Source organism: Lynx rufus, unplaced genomic scaffold (assembly GCF_022079265.1).
Source record: "Lynx rufus isolate CCGP_SWC_20201006 ecotype Redwood Valley unplaced genomic scaffold, mLynRuf1.p SCAF_14, whole genome shotgun sequence".
Lineage (NCBI taxonomy): Eukaryota > Metazoa > Chordata > Mammalia > Carnivora > Felidae > Lynx > Lynx rufus.
The window spans coordinates 42,341,843-42,363,144 of NW_025814828.1; the positions used below are offsets into that span (position 1 = coordinate 42,341,843).

The following is a 21,302-nucleotide window of genomic DNA, read 5'->3' on the forward strand; positions in this document are numbered from 1 at the left end:
GCAGATCGCTCAATGGTAGCCTCACCCAAGATGGAAAGATTGCTCAATGGCGGCTCATTGCTTGGTACAGGCTTTCTCAATGAAAATGCATCATAATGACTTTATTGTTTTGGTTAAAAATAATAACAGTAATGCCCAATAATTACAAAAAATAGGGGGGGAGTGCAGAAAAGCACAAACATAAAAACGTTAAAACAAAATCACTTTAGGGGTGCCTGGCTGGCTCAGTCAGTAGAGCATACAACTCTTGATATTGGGGTTGTGAGTTCAAGCCCCATGCTGGGTGTAGAGATTACTTTAAAATAAGGGGCACCTAGGTGGCTCAGTCAGTTGAGCATCTGACTCTTGATCTAGGCTCAGGTCATGATCCCAGGGTCGTGGGATTGAGCCCTGCACTGGGCTGGGCGCTGAGTGTGAAGCCTACTTAAGATATTCTCTCTCCCTCTGCCCCTCACCCTGCCTCTAAATAAATAAATAAATAAATAAATAAAGTATTTTAAAAATAAAAATTAAAAATCACTAAATCCTAATACCAAGAAATAACCATTTTTCTTATGATGTTCCTTCTGCCCATGTACAAGGAGGCAAGATTGGTACATGGAGAGTCAGAAAGAGAGAAAGAAACAAAACCAATTTATATTAATGGGCTTGCACTACACATGTTGGTTTAAGTGAAAGGTGTTGAGTTTTTGTTCAATTAAACTAACAGAAGAGGGGCACCTGGGTGGCTCAGTTGGTTAAGCATCCGACTTGGGCTCAGGTCATGATCTCATGGTTTGTGGGTTTGATCCTTGTATCGGGCTCTGTGCTGACAGCTCGGAGCTTGGAGCCTGCTTCGGATTCTGTGTCTTCCTCTCTCTCTGCCCCTCCCCTGCTCATGCTCTGTCTCTGTCTCTCTCTCTCAAAAATAAAAATAAATGTTAAAAAATAAAGTAACAGCAGAAAAATAAATGGCTGTTGTATTAGTTTCCTTTTGCCACTATAACAAATTGCCACAAACATAGTGGCTCAAAACAACACCAATTACTGCCTTCCAGTTCTGGAAGTCAGAAGTCTGGCATGGGTCCCACTGGGCTCCAATCAAGTTGTTAGCAGGTCTGGGTTCCCTTCTAGAGGCTCCGGGGGAAATTTTTCTTGCCTTTTCCAGCTTTGAGAGGCCCCCACCTCCCTTGGATCATGGCCTTCTTCTTCCATCTTCTAAGGTAGCAACTGTAGTTGGGTTCTTCTCACATCGCATCCCCCCTGTCTTCTCCCGCTTTAAAAAAAAATAATGTTTTATTTATTTTTGAGAGAGAGAGAGAGGGACAGAGCATGAGCAGGGGAGGGGGCAGAGAGAAGGGGGGGACACAGAATCTGAAGGAGGTTTAAGGCTCTGGGCTGTCAATACAGAGTCCAACATGGGGCTTGAACTCACAAATTGGCAGATTGTGACCTGAGCTAAAGTTGGATGCTTAACCCACTGATCCACCCAGGTGCCCCCCTCTTCTACTTTTAAGGATACTTGTGAATATATTGGTTCCACCGGATAATCTAGGACAACTGCCTTATCTTAAAGTCATCTGATTATCAACCTTAATTCTCCTTTGCAGTGTAACCAAACATAATCCCAGGTTCTGGGGATTAGGATGTGGGCATCTTTGGGGTGGATGAGTCACGCTGCCTGGCACTAGATGCAAAATGTAACAAACTGCTGAACCTCAGCTACAGGTTTCATTACAATATCCTCTACATTTAAATCTTTCATAATTCCCTAAGTAAAAAAAAAAAAATCATGAAAAACCTTTATCGGTTGAGATGCTTTTGTCTGCAAGTAACAGAAACCAACTTGAACAAGCTTGACCAATAAGAGAATGGACGAACTCACAAAAGAGGAAATGGCTTCAGGTGGGCTCAACCCTTGTTCCAGAGAGGCCAAAGGCCATCCCACCAGTGAGCGACAGAGCTGCAATCCCAGCCCAGCCTGCCCAAACATTGCCCAACCAGGCTCTTAGCCATTGTCAGTCCACGCTGACCTGTGCCAGTGGGGACACACTTGCCCAGAGGCCTGCCTTCCTGAGTGAGTGAGTGAGCTGGAGCTGGCTGCCCATGTCTTCAGGCCTGGCGAGAGCCTGCACTTCTCAGGCACAGGCCAGCCCGCAGCCTGTCCATTAGGCACGACTTAGGGAGCCGTGTGGCCTGCGAACCACGGGCACATTGTCAGGCTGCCTTTTTCCCTATCTTTCCTCTGCCTGACTGGACTAGTGCCTGGGCCTCGGGAAGCCGGGGTGGTGCTGAGGTTTGAGCAGGCTCCACCCAGAACCTTGCCAGGCCCCGGGGGCCTAGAAAGGAGCAGGGTGGAGAAGGCTTGTATGCCATAAGCCTCAGTTCAGCACCCTCAGCAACTGCCCATCGATGTAGGGCTCGCTGTCCTAAACTGCTCAGTTTCCCCCACGATGCTACTGTTAGTTCTCATCTCCAAGTGCTTTACACATGCTGTTCCTCCTGCTGGCATATGCTGTCTCTTTTTCTTCTGCTCAGTTAACTCCTTATCCTTCAGATTTCAACTGCGATGTCACCTCCCTGAGGACTCCTTTCTGGTACCCACCACTGAATAATGGTATCCAGCTCTTAATCCCTGGAACCTGTGAATGTTCACTTGGTGGCAAAAAAAGAAAAAGAAAAAGAAAAAGGAGTTAAGGGTCTGGAGACGGGGAGATTATTTTGATTGTATGGGTGGGCCCTAAATATAACCACAACTGTCTTTATAAGAGGTGGACACTGGCGTGATGCAGCCATAAGCCAAGGAACGCCAGCAGCTGCTTCCAGCAGCGACCTCACCTTTCCCTTCTGTCCTTTTTTTAAAAAAAAAATTTTAAAGTTTATTTGAAAGAGAGAGAGAGAACAAGCAGGGAAGGGGAAGAGAGAAGGAGAGACAGAATCCTAAGCAGGCTCGGCACGCTCAGCGCAGAGCCCAACTCCGGACTCAAACTCACAAACTGCGAGGTCAAGATCAAGAGTCAGACGCTTAACCGACTGAGCCACCCAGGTGCCCCATCCCTTCTGTCCTTCTTAAATCCACTCAGCCTCAGGAGTTTAGGACTATCAAGTCCAGCAGGGACCATTTTATCTAACCTCCTCATTGAACAAATGGGGGAAACTGAGGCATGGGGGGGGGGCAGGAATCTGTTCATATTCACCCAGCATGACATCAGCAACAGAGCTAAGCCTGGAAACTGGACCTAGATGTGGGCCCCTGCTCTGTCTTACAAGGAGTCCCTTGTAAACACTCAGAGTGACTTCAAAGACAACTAAAATGACCTTGATCACAGAGGGAAGAGAGATTTTTGCCCCCAGCCATTGGTAGGAGACTTGAGTCAAGTAGCCTTTGGACCTCCCCCCTTCAAGACTCAGTGGGCCTTCCCTGTCATGTTGCTAGGTTCCACAGCCTAGACCCCATGTCCAGGTCAAGGCCACATGGCCACCAACATTTAGAGTGTATTTTGAGACCACTGAGCTCAACTCCTTCTGTACCAAAGAAGCAACAGGCCCAGAGAGGGCAAGGGACAGAACCCAAACCACACAGCAGCTCCAATGCAAAGCAAGGGCTAGAACTCAACTCACCTTGCCTCCAGTTCTGTGGTTCTATAGCCAATGTTTTCCACTGCCTCCCTATAATCCTTACCCCCATTCCCTCCTTTTCCACTACTCCATCCCCAATTTCTTCAGGTGGTAAGTGGAGGGCCCCTGTTCTTAAGGAGCATAAGTCCCTCCCCTGGACCAAGGGAGTGGATTATGATTGGTTTAAACCAGTCATAGCAATTTTGCTTCCTTTGGATAGTGACAAACTGTGGAGGGAATCTGGTGCAGTTTTGGCTAATGAGATATAAGGGATATTCTATAGGGAGGGCTGTCCACACCAAATAAAAAGACAATGCCTCATTAGGAGAAAGCCTTTGTTCTGATCTCTTTTTCCTGCATTGGATGCAGATGTGACATCTAGAAGTACAGCAGCCATTTTGGGACCATGAGGCAAGAAACATGAAGAAAAAGGTCAGCAGGCTTAAAGATGGTCGTGATGAAAAGTGAAGGAAACTTTGACTCCTCTTACAATATTATTGAACCTGAGACTGTCAATCTCAAATTTCCTGGTAATGGGAAAAAATAAACCCCTCTCACTGGAAGGCACTCTGGCAGAGCTTTCTGTTCATTACAGGGGGAAGAATGCCTGAGAAAGACCCTTTTCACATAATCTCTTAACTACCTTTTGGGACAGCCAGGTTAGGTCATACCACACCATTTTTACGAACAAGGAAACTGAGCCACAGAGCCTATGTGGTTTAAATGTCTTCCCTGAAGTCCTCACAAACTGGACCTGGTGGAAAGGCAGGCATTTTCCTTGGGGGTAAAAGTATACTTCCTAAGCAAACACTGCCGCAGCACATTGCACGGGCCTATGTTTGTAGGAACATCAAATGGCCCTGAACGTGGCCATGGTTGGGAAGCCCTGGCTGCTGCCCCACTGGTTCTTCTGGGGCTTTGTCCTGGGAGAAGTGCTTGGACCAGTGGTGAGCAGGAAGCATGTTGGGTCTCAGTCACTCAGCAGCAGGTGCCACAACCTAAGGAGAAAAAGAAATCCTCTATTGGAGACATTTAGTGAAATCAGAGCTATCTTTAATCCATCTACGGAAAGGAGTAGGTGAATTATACCAACCCTTGATGTACCCTGAAGCCCCTTATTAAAGCCACGCCAATGGGGCACTTGGGTGGTTCAGTCGGTTAAGCGTCCAACTCTTGATTTCAGTTCAGGTCACGATTTCATGGTTCATGGGGATGGAGCCCACGTTGGGATTCTCGCTGCCCCTCCCCTGCTCATGCCCTCTCTCAGTCTCTCAAAATAAATAAATAAATAAATAAACATTTTGAAAAAATAAAAACTAAATTAAAAAAAAAATAAAGCCACGCCAAGCCACAGAGCGACAGAGCCTCATTCTCCTGTAGATCTCTGAAGAACAGGGCTCTGCATCCAGGGCCCCCTGCAGTGGAGCCAGTGCAGCTTGGAGGTGCAGGTGATGTCCTCCCAGCCCCTTCACCCTGGCCAGAGCTCTGCCTGCTGTAAAAGAAGGAAGACCAGCTCCTAGAAGCCAGGAGGCCCTCCTGGGAGAGTATTCCCCCGCCCATGAGGTCCTCAGCTTACAGAGCCCATTTCTGCAGAGGATTTGATCCACACGACACTACGTGTGTATGCAGGAATTCATTCTTGAATAATGGACCAATGCCACAATGTCAGTGGTTTCACTCTCTGCTGGAGCTGTAGACCTCCAAAAGATGGACCAAGAGCAAATGGAGAGAGCACCGCTGTTCCTGAAGGACACACATCATTTTAGCTCAAGTCATTTGGGAGGACTGGTCGCGTAGCCTCACCCAGGTGCAAGGGGGTGCGTGTGTGGGAAATGTCATGTAATTTCTGGTTAGGCAGCGCTTTGCAACAACTCAACATTTGGGCAGATGAAGCATAACATTTGGGGACAACCAGCTGTCACTGTGACACGCTGTCAGATGCGCACTATCTCCAAGAAACCTGAGGATCAGTACAGGCATGTGACTTGCTCAAGGTGACACAGATCCATGATTACAAACTAGGTGTCCACTCTCCCAGCTCCTTGCCCCATACCACCTTGACCAGCCAGCTCACTGCCTTGAATTTTAGGAAGAGTCCTAGGCCTGGTGCTTTATTTTACAAAGTGGTTTCAGGGCACCTGGGTGGCTCAGTGGGTTAAGCTTCCGACTTCAGCTCGGGTCATGATCTCACAGTTCGTGGGTTTGAGCCCTGCATTGGGCTCTGTGCTGACAGCTCGGAGCTTGGGGCCTGCTTTGGGTTCTGTGTGTGTATCTCTCTCTATGCCCCTCCCCCGCTCATGATCTGCCTCTCTCTCTCAAAAATAAATAAATGTTAAAAAAAAAAAGCAGTTTCAGCTTAAGAACTTCACCCTAAAACTGTCTTGGCAAAGGAGATGGGACACAAATGATCCCCCTTTCACAGGTAAGGAAACTGAGTAAGATCAACTCTGAAGAGAAATGAGAAACTCTAGGTCATAGGCACTGCAGACCTTCCAAGCAACAGATTATAGATATTTCTCTTCCTCAGGCATCCACAACACCCCTGAAAAGAGTCTGTCTTTGGGGTCTTCCAAGGCAATTAATAGTGAGGCCCACATTCTAGAGCTTGTCCTGTGCATGGCTCACGTGTGTTAAAAGATAAGATGAAGCACATTTAAACTTTCAGGACTTTATTGGAGCAGAAGTCAATTGGAACTAGGCAGGGCCAAACCGGAAGTGGTTAGGAAGTGGACAGGAGCCAGGTGCAAGTCTTTTATGGGACAAACTGGAAGCAAAGGGAGATTTGATTGGTTATAGCTGAAGCGGTTGCTCTTATAGGGGAAAGCCTACTTGGCTATTTGCAATTGGTTGTTCTTAAATTTCGATTTCTTGGATACAAGTTCTGGCTTAGGTTTTGGTTTGCTTTACTGAGGCTACGAAGGCATCAGAGCCACCTCAGTCTAATGGCCTCCTTGTTTAAGTACTTTTAACAGGTAGTATTCAAACTTTCTCCTCTTTTCATTATTTTTTATTTTTTTAATGTTTATTTATTTTTGAGAGAGACAGAGACAGAATGCAAGTGGGTTAGGAGCAGAGAGAGAGGGAGACACAGAATCTGAGCTCCAGGCTCTGAGCTGTCAGCACAGAGCCCGACATGGGGCTTGAACTCATGAACCGTGAGATCATGACCCGAGCCGAAGTCCGACGCTCAACCGACTGAGCCACCCAGGCACCTTAATTTTTCTCTTCTTTTGAAAACAAATTTTTTAAATGTTTATTCGTTTTTGAGAGACAGACAGTGTGTGAGCAGAGGAGGGGCAGAGAGAGAAGGAGACAGAATCCGAAGCAGACTGTCAGCACAGAGCTTGATGCGGGACTGGAACTCATGAACCGTGAGATCGTGACCTGAGCCAAAGTCGGTTGCCTAACTGACTGAGCCACCCAGCTGTCCCTAAAACTTTTTTTCCAACATTTATTCATGTTTTAGAGACAGAGTGCTAGCAGAAGAGGGGCTGAGAGAGAGAGGGACACAGAATCCAAAGCAGGCTCCAGGCTCTGAGCTGTCAGCACAGCCTGATGCATGGTTTGAACCCAAGAACTGTGAGATCCTGACCTGAGCTGAAGTCAGACATTCAACCAACTGAGCCACTCAGGCACTCCTAAACTTTCTCCCCTTAATCAGGGTCAACAAATGCACACCTCTAGCATCATTCCCTCCCCAATCTGTGTGATCCCAGGAGCGTCCTCTCATTCTGTGTGACATCATGAACGTGCACACCCGTGTGTGTGATGCCAGAGGTGTCCCCATCCCAGTGTGTGTAACTCCAGCAGTGTCCAAAACTCAATCTGTGTGACCACAGTTGTGTCCATACACCAGTATGTGTAATCCCAGGAGTGCCCACCTCCCAAGTTGTGTGACACCAAAAGTGTCCACTCGTTAGTCTATGACAGTGAGTATTCAAACCCTCATGTGAGTGACTCCAGAAGTGTTAAGTCCCCAGCATGTGTGATTCCATGACAGTCTGTTCTCCTTTCCGTGTGACCCCATTAGTGTCCAAATATCCATTTGTGTGACTGCAGGGATGTCTACACCCAGTCTGTGTGACCCCAAGACAATTCACATCCTGGTTTGTGTGATCCCATGGCCATCCACACTATAGTCTGACCTCAGCAGTGTCCACTCCTAAGTCTACACCAGGGAGTATCCATCAATCACTCTGTGTGACCACAGGAGTGTCTGCACCTCAGTTTCTGACCTGAGGGGTGCCAACACATCATTTATTTGACCAGGTAACTGTCCCTACCTCAGTCACTACAATCCCAGGAGTGTCTACTCCTCAGTCTGTATAACACCATAGATGTTCACATCCCAGTCTATGTAACACAAAGAATGCCCAATCCACAATATGTGTGCTTTTAGGAGTCTCCATTTCCCAGTGTTTTTAACTTAAAGAGTCCCAAACTCCCCCTGTGTGACCCCAGATATTTCCACTCTCCAGTGTGTGTAACAGAACCCTTGGAGTGTTCACACCTCTGAGTGACCCTATGTCTGTCCACACTCCAGCATGAGTGACTCCAGGAATGTTCAAACCCCCATCTTTGTGACATCATGTCTGTCCACACCCATTCATTCTTACCTCATAGTCGTCTACACCTTAGGCTGAGTCCAGGAGTGCCCACATCCCAGTCTGAATGACCCCAAAATCTCCACAATCCAATCTGCTATCTGACCCCTGGAATGTCCACACCCTGGCATGTGTGACCCTGTGAATGTCTATTAGCCAGTCTGGGTGACTCAGGAGTGTCTACTCCCTAGCATGTGTGACCCCAGAAGTGTCCATATACAAATCTGTTTGACCCCAGGACCATCTGCTTCCCACTTTGTTTGACTACTATAGTGTCAACATGGTAGTCAATCTGACCCCAGAAGTGTCTACTACCCACTCTGCATGACCTCAAGAGTGTACAGACTTCAGTGTGTATGATTCAAGGAGTAACCACTCCCTACGGTGTGTGACTTCTGGATTGCCCAGACCCCCATCTGAGTAACCCAAGGCTGTCCACCCCCTAGAGTATACTACCTCATGTGGTGGCCACACCCCTAGCTATGTGGCTCCACGACTGTTCACACTCCACTCTGTGTGACTCCAGAATTATGCACACCACTATCTCTGTGACCTGAAGGGTGTCCACACGATGGTATATTCTAAGACAGTACTGGATTCCTCAGCATTGCTACTCCCCCACACCCTCTGTGGATGTGACCTGAGAGTGGATGTTCATACCTAATTCAGCGGATCATTGTGTCCCTAGCTCCGGCCCACACCACCAAGTGACCTCTTCTATTCCTATTTCCCCTCACTCTCTCCAGTGGACCATTCAATTCCCATAGCCTCCTCCCCAACCACACACATATATATATCCACATTCCCAAATAGACCATCCCAGCCCCTGCAGATTTTGTAGAGAACAAAGACCAAGACAGCTAGCCTCCTGCGACAGACTCCAGCCTGCAGGGAGTAGTGGAGAGGAAGCCAGTAAAGGCACCATTAATGGGAGTAAAACCTTCCAGGATCTTGTGAAACATTTATGGAAATCAACATTTTACACCTTCTTCCTCCCCAACTAGAATGTCAGCTCCATGTGGGCAAGAACATTTGTCCATCTAGTTCTTTAATGTCACCGCAGCACCTAGAACAGCAGTCAGTACACAGAACGCATTCATTAGGTGTTTGGTGAATGAATGAACCCTCTGACCCCTCAATTCCACTTCTAACTCTAACATGCATGTACATTTTCAGAGCTGTGTGCACAAGGCTGGTAGGAGCCAACAATTGGGACAACCTTGTAAATGTCCACCTATAATATAGCCAATGACTTTCACAGAGTGACATGAATGCTGGGGGTTCATATTCTACCATAGAGCACCCGCTGGGTGTGAGACAGAATGAGTGAGACCTGTGTGTGCCTTCCACAGGACAGGCTGTTGACAAAGAAAAGCAGGTGGGGGCTGGTTATGGTGACACGTGTGCGCGAGTGTAAGGAAACACCAGCAACTGTCCTCAGTGGTAATTTTTGGAGACTGGAGGATGTCCTTGTAGTCCATATACTGATGTACTGTTGAAACTTTTTATGCAAACCTATATTCATGTATTATAAGGGGAAAATCATATGTTAAAGTCAATAAGCATAGCACAGAGAACTTGTGTGTGTGTGGGGGGTATATCTGGGGTGTGCCTAGGAAAATTTCAAACTCACATGCCCCATGCCCCAGGAGCTAGACAAATAAACCACCACCACCACCACCACCACCACCACCACACACAGGGAACTCAGTTCAGGGTAAGGTAAACAATAGTGGGACTGATGAATGTTCCCTCTCAGCAGTGTTGGGAGAGGGCATGGTAAAGGGATGACTGGGGATGGGGAAAACCTGAGAGTTCACACCCTGAAAGAATTCAGAAACATTGCACACTGGGACACAGAGCACTTAACAGCTTAGAGATCTCGGCTCAGAAACAGACCCATAAGCCAGAGTGGTCATATCTTAACCCAGATAGCTTTTAACTTCACACCCTGGACACAAACTCTGACTCCCAAATAGATCAGGGGTCTCATATTCTGGGGACACAAGCCTAAGGAGACCAGAGGTCTCGCACCCTAGAATAAAGATCCCCCACCATACTTGGGATGGGTGATTTTTCTGTGTTATTACAAAGCAATCCCTTACACATACACCTTGTTATGGACCAAATGTTTGTGTCCCCCCAAATCCTTATGTTGAAGCCCTAACCCCCAGTGTCATGGTATTCAGAGGTGAAGCCTTTGGGGGGGTGTTTAGGGTTAGATGAGGTCATGAGGGTGGGGTCCTCATGATGGGATTGATGCCCTTATAAGAAACCAGAGCCTGCTCTTTCTCTCCACCATGTGAGGACACAGAGAGAAGGTGGTCCTCTTCAAGCCAGAAAGAGAGATGTTACCATAATGTGATCCTGCTAGCACCTGATCTCAGACTTTGGGCCTCCAGAACTGTGAGAAAACTAATTTCTGTTGTTTAAGCCCCCCAGTCTGTGGTGCTTTGTTATGGTGGCCTGAGCTGACCAAGTCACACCTTAAGCTTTTACTTTCACGGCCCTGAGTTGTTTTTTTTTTTAAATTTTTTTTTTCAACGTTTATTTATTTTTGGGACAGAGAGAGACAGAGCATGAACGGGGGAGGGGCAGAGAGAGAGGGAGACACAGAATCGGAAACAGGCTCCAGGCTCTGAGCCATTAGCACAGAGCCCGACGCGGGGCTTGAACTCACGGACCGCGAGATCGTGACCTGGCTGAAGTCGGACGCTTAACCGACTGCGCCACCCAGGCGCCCCCGGCCCTGAGTTTTATATCAGAGTTCTTATACTGCCGACTTCTGTTACTACCAGCAGTCCTCAGCCTGGGGCCCTCCCATTTCTGCCCCTTGATCTCTAGGCACTGAGCCAAAGGGTTGTCTGGAGGCTCCAGGGCAAAGACACCTAGCCTGCCATGCTGTGCCGTCTGCCCTCCAGGCTGCCAGCCAGGATGTGGGGCAGGACTTTGGAGAAGCAGGTGAGTGGGGTGATCCCAGGGGCCTGGGGCATAGGCGTTTGCCCCAAGGCTGGGGATTGCCTAGCCCAGGCCTGGTAACCGGTTTCCTTTCTCTGTGGGCTATCCTGAAGTGCGGACATCCATTTTCCCGGTCCTCCTCTCTCTTCCTCTTTCAAAGACAAGCAGAGGGCAGCAGAGGGACATGGAAAGGCCCTGTTCTAACTCAGTCAGACTGCAACACGTCTGCAGGAGTGGCCCTGAGCTGAGGGATGACTGCTTTGCTTCCTCAGGGTGGCTCCAGGGAGCCAGTTTGGCCAGGAACATCAAGATGGGGCAGTGTGGGAAGGGGCCAGAAAACAGGGCACTGACCTTGAACTTTGCCAGGAGAATTCCAGGGGCCCCTGACACCCTGAAGGAGACCTTGTAGAGGATTCTGTAGAAAAAGAGGAGGCAGGAGGGAGGACATCGTGTTCTGGGCACTCTATTATATAGAGAGATTTGCTGTGGGGAATAAGATGGATTACATTTCATGTAGTGCTTAGAACAGGGCTTGGCAAAGAGTAAGCCTTATATGATTACTATGTCCTGATGATCTTTTTATAAACCAGCCTCCTTCACCTCGCCTCAACAACCCTGAACTATCTGGCCCTTGCCTTCTCCACCTACTCATGCCTCACTCACTCTTGGATTCTAAACCACACTGGCCTTCTTCTGGGTCCTTAAGAGAACCAGCCCTGCTCATCCTTGAATTTGTGAGGATGGAGTTCCTTCTCTGCAAACCAGAATCTGGGGAGTGAGTCTGAGCTGGCAGGCACTGAAAATGGGAGGAATGGGTTGAGTTGATTTCCAATAGACTACCAAAATTGGGGGTTATGGCTAAAGCTGTGCTTAGTGGGTAATCTATAGTTCTAAATGCAGAGATGAGGAAAATTGAAAACCAATGATCTGAGTTTCCTTATCAAGAAGCTAGAAAAGGAACAGCAAATTTACGTTTGTGAAAGTGGAAGGAAGGAATTATAAAGAGCAGAAACTGGTAAAATAGAAAGTAAACATACATTGGAGAAAATTGACAAGGTCATAAATTCATTCTTTGAACAGATTAATAAAATATTAGTAATGTCTGTTTTCTCTCAAATTTTTAACAGAAAAAAATATAAATTACCAATATCAGAAATGAGAAGGGGGTGCTATTACAGACCCTACAGACATTAAAAGGTTTTTAGCATTCTACTTTATTTTCAATGGAGCCCAAATGCCAGTCATTTTCTCATTATACTGCTTCTGTGTCCCTGTGGATCCTCTGTATTCACCAGGACAGTAAAACTCAGCAACATTGCTAACACCTCTTCCACTCATGAAAATACAACAGCACAGCATTTTTTACAGTTGGGGCTCAGTGAAATCAATTGTTTAAAATGTAATGGTTTGAATAGAATGGAACACAGTGGAATGGAATGAATATTATAGGGTAAAATGGAATGGAATGGAATGGAATGGAATGGAATGGAATGGAATGGAATAGAGTAGAGTGGAGTAGAAGTCAGACTTTGTGCTAGGCGCTGGGCCTAATTGTTGTAGTAGATATCCACTAATTTAACAGATATTACTGAACATCTGCTAGTTGTTTGGGACACAGTGGGGAACAAAACAGAGATAAATCTCTACCCTTATGTAACTTATATTCTAGTCCTAGAGACAGATAATAGCATATGCATTAGATATGCATAAGGCCCTGAGGCCAAAGATACAAAGATTGCCCGTATGGGAACAGGCAAAAGACAATGTAGCTTGGAGTTCAAAAGAAATGGATGGGGCTGTAGAGACTAAGGGCCATGGAAGGGAATCTGAAATTTAACAAGATGACCATGACAACATCATCATCATCATTGACTCTTATAGCACTTGCTATGTGTCAGGCATTGTTCTAAGCCCTTAAAAATACAATTTTTTTTAATGTTCACAATAATCATATATATATATGATTGGCTCCCCAAATCTGTTCTATTAACCACTATATTGTGCTATAGTGCCAGACCACAGACACCTTATAATCCTGTAGCACATGTAGTGTAAATGTACAAATTACTAAAGAATGCAAATCAAGAGAAAGGTCAGGTGGGAAGTGTGCTGAGGGCAGGAAGTAAGAAGGGGGGAGGTGTGCCCTCCCTCTAGGTATCAAGGTGAGTCTGGAAATACACATGCCTAGAAACATTTATTTTATCTGAGATGCTCCCTTCCAGTCCTGGCATAGCTGAGGAGAAAAAAGGGTACTGAGTAAAATTGGCCAACAGAGGGCTTGTACTTTTAGGGGTTGGGGCTCCTCTGTGTCCTGTCATTCCTTGCAAAAGATATGAATTCCAGCTTGGGGACAACAAGAGAGGGTTTTTTCTTGGTCTCCACTTCCCTAAACTTCATCTCTAGCCCTCTAGAGAGGGAAAGAGAATAAGAAAACAGTAGAGAATGATCATGGCAGACTCTTGTGAATCTACACATGGGTGATAAGACTCTCCTCAAGTTTTTTCCCAGGAGTTTTCCCTGGAAATGGGGTTGAGGAGGAAGTATAGTCATTGTGGAGATGAGGGGAGCTGAGAAGGAAACAGGAAATTTGGGTGTGACCAGTGGCAATGTGATCTCTTTTGAATTTTTTTTTAAGTCATGGAGGAACAGCAGTCAGACTCCTTCCCCATGTCTTATCCATAGACTGGACCACATTGTGATGACAGTAAAGAGTATCAAAGACACCACGATGTTTTATTCCAAGATCCTGGGCATGGAAGTCACAACTTTCAAGGTAATCACTTTCCCATATGCAAATTGCAAGTGAAGTAGAATTTGGTTATAATATTTTTCAGCCCCCTTCCCCTCAAAAAAAAAAAAAAACAACCTCAGAGAAAATCTGTGAGAAAAATGCAAAGGATCAATGTAGGAGATTCCAAATTCTAAATAGTGGAACTTCCAGAGACAGAATGGAGAAAAAGGTAGGGAGGAAATTGTCATAAAAGTAACGCAAGAGAACTTTCCAGTCTTTGTGTGGAAGAGTATCCAGCACATTGACACTTAGATATGTTCTTGGGAAGTTACAGAACATCAAAGTGGAAATGAATATCATAAGAGCTTTCAAAGAAGTTAAAAAGAAAAGTAGTTAGGGGCACCTAGGTGGCTCAATCGGTTAAGCGTCCAACTATCGATCTCAGTTTAAGTCACGATCTCACAGTTCATGAGTTCGGGCCGTGCATCGGGCTCTGCACTGATTGTGTGGAGCCTACTTGGGATTCTCTCTCCTTCTCTCTGCACCTCCCCTGCTTGTGTGCTCACTCTTGCTCTCTCTCTCTCAATAAATATTTTAAAAAATTAAAACTATATTAAAAAAAAGAAAAGTAGTTCAACTACAAAGGGAAAAGAAATATGCAGATACCAGATTGCCCATGAGTCACATCAGAGACCAGAAGACAATAGAACAATTTCAAGATTTTTTTTTAACTTTATTTTGAGAGAAAGAGAGAGAGATCATGTGCGAGCAGGGCAGAGGCAGAGAGAGAGAATCCCAAGCAGGCTCCACACTGTCAGTACAGAGCCTGACTTGGGGCTCAAACTCACGAGGCGTGAGATCATGACCTGAGCCAAAATCAAGAGTTGGATGCTTAACCAACTGAGCCACTTAGGCACTCCAAATTTCAAGGTTCTGAGGGGAAAATTTCAACTTAGAATTCTATGTGCAGCCAAACTATTAATCAAGGTGAGTGTAGAGTAAAACATTCTTAGATATATGGGTCTCCTGGCTGGCTCAGTCAGTAGAGCTTGAGACTCTTAATCTCAGGGTTGTGAGTTTGAGCCCCATGTTGGATGTAGAGAGTTTACTTTTTTAAAAAAAATGTTTATTCATTTTTTGGGGGGGGCAGAGGATCTGAAGTGGGATACACGCTGACAGCACAGAGCTATATGCAGGGCAGGAACCCACAAACCATGAGATCACGACCTGAGCTGAAGTCAGACGCTCAACTGACTGAGCCACCCAGGCGCCCCTAAAATTTTTAAAATATTTTTTAAGTTTATTCATTTATTTTTGAGAGAGAGAGAGAACAAGTAGAGGAGGGGCAGAAAGAGAAGGGGACAGAGGGTCTGAAGCAGGCTCTGTACTGACAGCAAAGAGCCTGATGTGGGGCTCAAACTCACAAACTGCTAGATCATGACCTGAGCCCAAGGTGGATGCTAAAACCAACTGAGCCACCCAGGCACCGCACAAATTTTTTTTTTATTTTTAAGATAGAGAGATAGAGAGCAAGCAGGGGAGGGGCAGAGAGAGGGAGACAGAGAATCCCAAGCAGGTTGAGTGTTGTCAGCTCAGAGCCCCATGTGGGGCTCGAACTCACAAACTGCGAGATCATGACCTGAGCCAAAATCAACAATCAGACGCTTAACTTACTGAGCCACCCAGGTGCCCCAGGGAGGTTGTTTTTAATTAAAAGCCCCATTTTACCTTTTTTTTTTTTTTTTAACCTTGGAGGTTGTTCTCAGTTGTTCTTCCTTCCCAAATAGGGCGACCGGAAAGCATTGTGTTTTGGAGACCAGAAATTTAACCTCCATGAGGTGGGAAAGGAATTTGAACCCAAAGCTGCTCACCCAGTTCCTGGCTCCCTGGACATATGTCTGATCACAGAGGTACCTTTGGAGGAAATGGTCCAGCACCTCAAGGTGAGTTGGACATCCATTCTTTTTGAGAAGCTGCTGCTGGTATGGTGAAAACAGAATGCATGACCCAGCTGGGTGTTCCTCAAACTTCAGACATAACAGGTTTTGTCATATCCAGATCATGCCTGTATACAACCATTTGCTCGTTCTTTTTCCTGACATCATTTTTTCATGTAAACAAATACATTTATATCACTCTTGTAAAGAATACAAACCTAAATTCTTTTTACATAAATGCATTTATGTAAAAAGCAAATGTTCAACCAAGTACATGAACAGACCATTATATCTTGACACAAAGGGAAGTTAACTGTAAAAACAAACAGCTATAAAAACACCAGTCATTAGATTCTATCCACTTCCTTTCTCTGAACCCTCTGGGCTTGATGTTACAAAGGGAGATTTGGCAAATGGTTGGGGAGGTGCTAAGGACTTGGTAGCATCCACCAGAGACTTTCTTCTTGATAGAATCAGGATTGAAATAGGGGGCACCTACCTGGCTGGCTCGGTAGGAAGAGTATGCAACTCTTGACCTTGGGGTCCTGAGTTCAAGTCGCACATTGGGTGTAGAGATTACTTAACAGACAAACAGGGCGCTTGGATGGCTCAGTTGGTTAAGCATCCAACTTCAGCTCAGATCATGACCTCACAGTTTGTGAGTTCAAGCCCCGTGTTGGGCTCTGTGCTGACAGCTCAGAGCCTGGAACCTGCTTCTGTGTTTCCCGCTCTCTCTGCCCTTCCCCCACTCATTCTCTCTCTCTCTCAAAAATAAACACTTAAAAAAAGGAAAAAGAGGATTGAAATAGGATTGAAGAGGGACTATTTAATTTGGTGTATTTCTAACACTTAAAATGGTTTAATATAAAGGAAGCATTGGTTCCCCTTTTGGGGAACACAGAATAAGGTCTTGCATATATTTCTTTCTTTGGAAAGTATCAGTGAAAAAGTCTGGTTTGGACGTAAAGTGGGGGAAAGCATAGGGGCTAAGAATACGGGCTTTGGCCCAGACTACCTGGGTTTGAATTCTGGCTCTGCCACTTACTAGATAATACTAGGCACCATTTTATCATCCCCATTTTACAGATTAGGAAATTGAGGTACAGAGCAGTTAGGTACCATGATCGAGGCCACACAGCCGCTAAATGGCCAGAGTCAGGGAGGGGAGAATGGAAGGAGATGAAGTCAGAAAGATATCAGGGGTCTTCTAAGAATTGAATATTGGTCTCATACATGGACTGTGATGAATGACTTTTGTGTTCTCCTCCCACTTCAGGTTTGTGATGTCCCCATTGAGGAGGGTCCAGTCCCCAGAACAGGGGCCAAAGGACCCATTATGTCCATCTACTTCCGAGACCCTGACAGAAACCTGATTGAGGTGTCCAACTATATCTCCTCATGATTGAGGCTGGCCCTCTGCCATTCTGTTCCCTGTGATGTCTCCCTCTCCCTTTCTGCCTGCAAACTCTCACCCAAGCCCAGAGATCTCCAAGGACTGAGGACTTCAGCACTTCATTCTTCCTACTGGGGGGACCTGAGTTGGGTTTGGGACCAAAATTACATGTCTGAATGTCCTCCATCCAAGGCTCCCCTAATAAATTAACAACCTCTCGATTAATATGAGCTCTTCATTATTATTGTCTCAGTGCTATGTATGAATGTTTGTCCAGGGTGTGAGGTCTCTGAGCTGTTTGGGGGTCAGTGACCAGGGTATGACATCTCTGAGGACCAAATCCAGGGTCATCCCCTTGGGATTCAGGGCCCCTGACAGATTGTCCTTGTTAGTGAGCCCATCCTTTCTCATCCTTTTGGAATTCACCTCATCCCTTCCAAGTGCTGCTTCCTGTGTCCTCCACCCCATAGGCTTCACTGAACCTCAAGATCTCTGTGAGTCCCACGGAACCTTCAAGGACCACCCCAAGTGATACTACCTCCTCCTGGAATGCCTTACCTGATCTCACCCCCAGGGTATGTGGTGCTGTCTACCTTTGGATCTGGTAGGTCCAGATTCATCTTAACTGAGGCTCAGCTCCTGACAGAGTAGACAGGACTGGGACAAATTTCATCTGTTTCTGCCTCCCCCTCCCAACACCATCCATTCAATCAACTAATAAACACATATTGAGCACCCACTCTGTGCTTGGCCCTGTTCCAGACATTGGGGAGACAGTGTTGAACAAAAAGGATAAGCATACCTAGGTTTGGGGAGTTGTCATTCTAGTAGAAGAGACAAAATAAATAAAATTAAGTAAGGAAAATATGGGGCACCTGGGTGGCTCAGTTGGTTAAGTGTCCAACTCTTGATTTTGGCTTAGGTCATGATCTCAGGGCTCAGGAGATTGAGCCCCACAACGGGCTCATGCTGACAGCACAGACCCTGTTGAGATTCTCTCTCCCCCTCTCTCTGCCCCTCCCACCACTCGTGTGCATTCTCTCTCTCTCAAAGTAAATAAACTTAAAAAAAAGTAAAGAAGGGCTGCCTGGGTGGCTCAGTTGGTTAAGCCTCTGAGACTCTTGATCTCAGCTCAGGTCTTGATCTCAGGGTTGTGATTTCAAGCCCCACGTTGGGCTCCATGCTGGGCATGAAGCCTACTTAAAAAAAACAGTAAGGGAAATATGAATTATATTAGAGGATGATAAATACTTTGGAGCAAAAGACAACATGGAAAAGAGGGAATGCAGATAAAAATTGCTGGGGCAGTTTCTAACGTGTAATAGGATGGTGGGGGAAACTTCACTGAGAAGCCATTTGCATGCAGATCCAAGATGAGGGAAGGAGGTGCACCAATAGCTGGAAGAAGAGCATAACAAGCAGAAAGAACAGGCAGTGCAAAGGCCCTGAAGCATGAACGTGCCTGGTGCATGAGGAACAGTGAGGCCAGTGTAAAGTGAGCAGTGAGTGGAGGGGGGAGCAGCAGGAGGTGAGGTCAGACACGGGTTGGGAGACTGATTGTGTAGGGTATCATGGGCCACGGAGAGAACTCTGGCTTTTACTCTGAGTGACAGGGGAGCCACGGAAGGGTCATGAGCAGAGGAGGGCCATGGTCTGACAGGATTTAACAGGCTGCCTCTGGCTGCTGTGAAGAAAATAGGCTGTAGGTGTGAGGGCAGGAACAGAGGACTGTGAGGGGGAGGCTACTATAGTGGTCCAGGCAAGTGATGCCGTGCCGGCAGGGGAGGTGATAAAAGGTGGTTAGATTATGGAGATACTCTGAAGACAGAGACTGGATAAGTTCACCAAAAGAGAAACTGTCAACTAGAGAAGAGGTCCAAAGACATTTAGAGTTCTGAAACAAGGATTAACCAGCAAATGAGGCAGGCAGTGAGGAAAAGGAAAGAGTATAGCATCCTGAATGAATGAGTGATGGATAAAGGAGCATGTATGACAGTCTTTTGATGTGAGCAAGCCTCTAGTCTTGTGGACTCTAGTCTCTAAACAGTCCCCAGCTGGTGGTTCAGCCAGACCCTATGAGTGAACCCCCAAAGAGCCCCCCCAAACGAAAGAGAGGATGTGTAAGGATGTGAGTTTCAGCATGTGAAAGGCTTTGCCAAAAGCTGTAGCAGGCTTCCTGCCTGTTTTTAATTTTTTACTATTTATTTTGGCAATTAAATACGTATTAAGATAACATAAACTCTAATACAGATTTTCAGCATAATATAGATATCACACATTTCTCCTAGTAACAGATGATAGCCAGATGAATCACAACAGTAGAAGAATCTAGAACAATAAATTTTGTTAGTAGGAGTCTTCCTAGAAGTCAGCAAACCTAACCCACTCACAGATGAGTAAACTAATGACCAGAGAAGCTGGCATTCTCTACAAATGTTTAGGGCACTGACCATGTGCCAGGCACTTACTTGGTGCGGGTCGTGTAAAAGTAAACAGAACGTGGTAACTGTACTCAAGGAGCTCATAGCCAGGCTAGTGGGCAATGGTGTCCAATAAGAAAGAAATTAACACACAGTCTAATCAGTATTGTGAGAACAGCATGCTCAAGCTACAAGATGCACCCAAGCCAGGTTCGGGAGCAGCTCTGCAAAGGTCAAGCGTGAGCTGACCTAGGAAGGATGCACAGGAGTTACATAGATAAAGAGGCAGTGAAACAATGTTCCAGGATGGCCCTGGTGAGGGAAAGCATAGTGCATTTAGTTAATCAAAGGAGTTCAAGTACAAGGGAATTCCAGTCGTGGACTTTGGAGACAACAGTCTACTGACTCCCAGTTCAATGCTATTTTTAGAATACTATCTGCCTTTCTAGGTCTCCTGACAAGTCTGTGATGATTAAGTACATATATCAACATTCTTGCATAGAAAAAAGGAAGCATACGTGGCTCATGCTTACCTACGTAGAGACATTAAGATTTTCAAACCCTCTTGTTTAAGATGTCTCTGTGAGGGGCGCCTGGGTGGCTCAGTCTGTTAAATGTCTGACTTTGGCTCAGGTCATGATGTCACAATCCGTGGGTTCAAGCCCTGCATTGGGCTCTGTGCCAACAGCTCAGATCCTGGAGCCTGCTTCAGATCCTGTGTCTCCCTCTCTCTCTGCCCCTCCCCTGCTCATGTTCTCTCCTCTCTCTCAAAAATAAAATAAAAACATAAAAAATTTAAATAAATAAACATTAAAAAATTTAATAAAATAAAATGTCTCTTTGAGGGGCACCTGGGTGGCTCTGTTGATTAAGCATCTGACTCTTGATTTCGGCTCAGGTCATGATGTCACAGTTCATGGGATGGAGCCCTGCATGGAGTTCTCTACTGACAGCACAGACAGAGCCTGCTTGGGATTCTCTCTCTCCCTCTCTCTGTCCCTCCCACATGCACTCTCTCACTCTCAAAATAAATAAACACTTTTAAGTTTCTATTTGAGGAATAATTACTCTGTATTATAGCCTTTCATTTCGTCCCCAAACTTACATCAATCAGATCATGTCACAAAGCTCTTAAGTCTGGAAGAGATTTTTGAGGAATCACTTTGTCGGTGGCCAAGGGAGCAGGAGACAGGGCAGGGGAAACAGTCACCACCCTGGCACAGGCAATAAAGGGGCCATTATCTGCAGAGAACTCAAAAATTAATAATAAAACTGATTAAAATCATTCTGCATTTTATCATCACCACAGGGCAGCAATTCAGCAATTCTCAGCAATGTCAGTAATGAGACCCTCCTCCCTGCCAAGGCAAACTGCTTGTGCTGATGCTCACCCCACGTGTGCCACCACACTTAGATACACCTGCATATGCAGAAAGCACAGCACCCACACAAACTATACAAACGTCTGCAATCTCCATCTTAGCTATCTCTTCTGTTCATATTACTACACATTCTCCATTCCACCCCATTCTGTATACGTAGCTTGAGTAGTCAAAATCATACATACAAAAAAAACACCCCACATCAATGTTTATCTTCCTTCAATTATGATATTTATCGCCAATGACGTTTCTCATTTCTCAAGTCTCAAATCCCTCTTGA

At 45.9% G+C, this 21,302-nt stretch overlaps 1 protein-coding gene and 1 long non-coding RNA gene across 3 annotated transcripts; one reads left to right on the forward strand and one right to left on the reverse strand.

Annotated features, from left to right (window-relative positions):
* Positions 1-980: 980 nt before the first annotated feature.
* Positions 981-20,198, reverse strand: LOC124509513 (uncharacterized). Of its 2 annotated transcripts, none has more exons than XR_006961460.1 (4): positions 20,174-20,198; positions 11,511-11,574; positions 3,601-4,595; positions 981-1,255 (listed from the first exon to the last, which is right to left on the reverse strand). It is a non-coding gene; the product is annotated as an uncharacterized LOC124509513 (long non-coding RNA). The 2 variants fall into 2 exon arrangements; XR_006961459.1 differs by having other exon boundaries at positions 11,511-11,642; positions 20,174-20,188.
* GLOD5 (glyoxalase domain containing 5) lies at positions 11,100-17,343 on the forward strand. The gene is made up of 4 exons (XM_047076195.1): positions 11,100-11,162; positions 13,795-13,932; positions 15,678-15,833; positions 17,104-17,343. Exons 1-4 carry the CDS (start codon positions 11,100-11,102, stop codon positions 17,227-17,229), a joined length of 483 nt encoding a protein of 160 aa, XP_046932151.1. The 3' UTR covers positions 17,230-17,343.
* Positions 20,199-21,302: the final 1,104 nt, after the last annotated feature.

What these genes read in the sequence shown, in the direction of transcription:
- GLOD5 (XM_047076195.1), top strand. Translation starts at nt 11,100, where the DNA reads ATGCTGTGCCGTCTGCCCTCCAGGCTGCCAGCCAGGATGTGGGGCAGG. An exon ending in TGGAAGTCACAACTTTCAAG is followed by an intron (nt 13,933 to 15,677) that starts GTAATCACTTTC and finishes CTTCCCAAATAG; the next exon opens with GGCGACCGGAAAGCATTGTG. An exon ending in AAATGGTCCAGCACCTCAAG is followed by an intron (nt 15,834 to 17,103) that starts GTGAGTTGGACA and finishes CTCCCACTTCAG; the next exon opens with GTTTGTGATGTCCCCATTGA.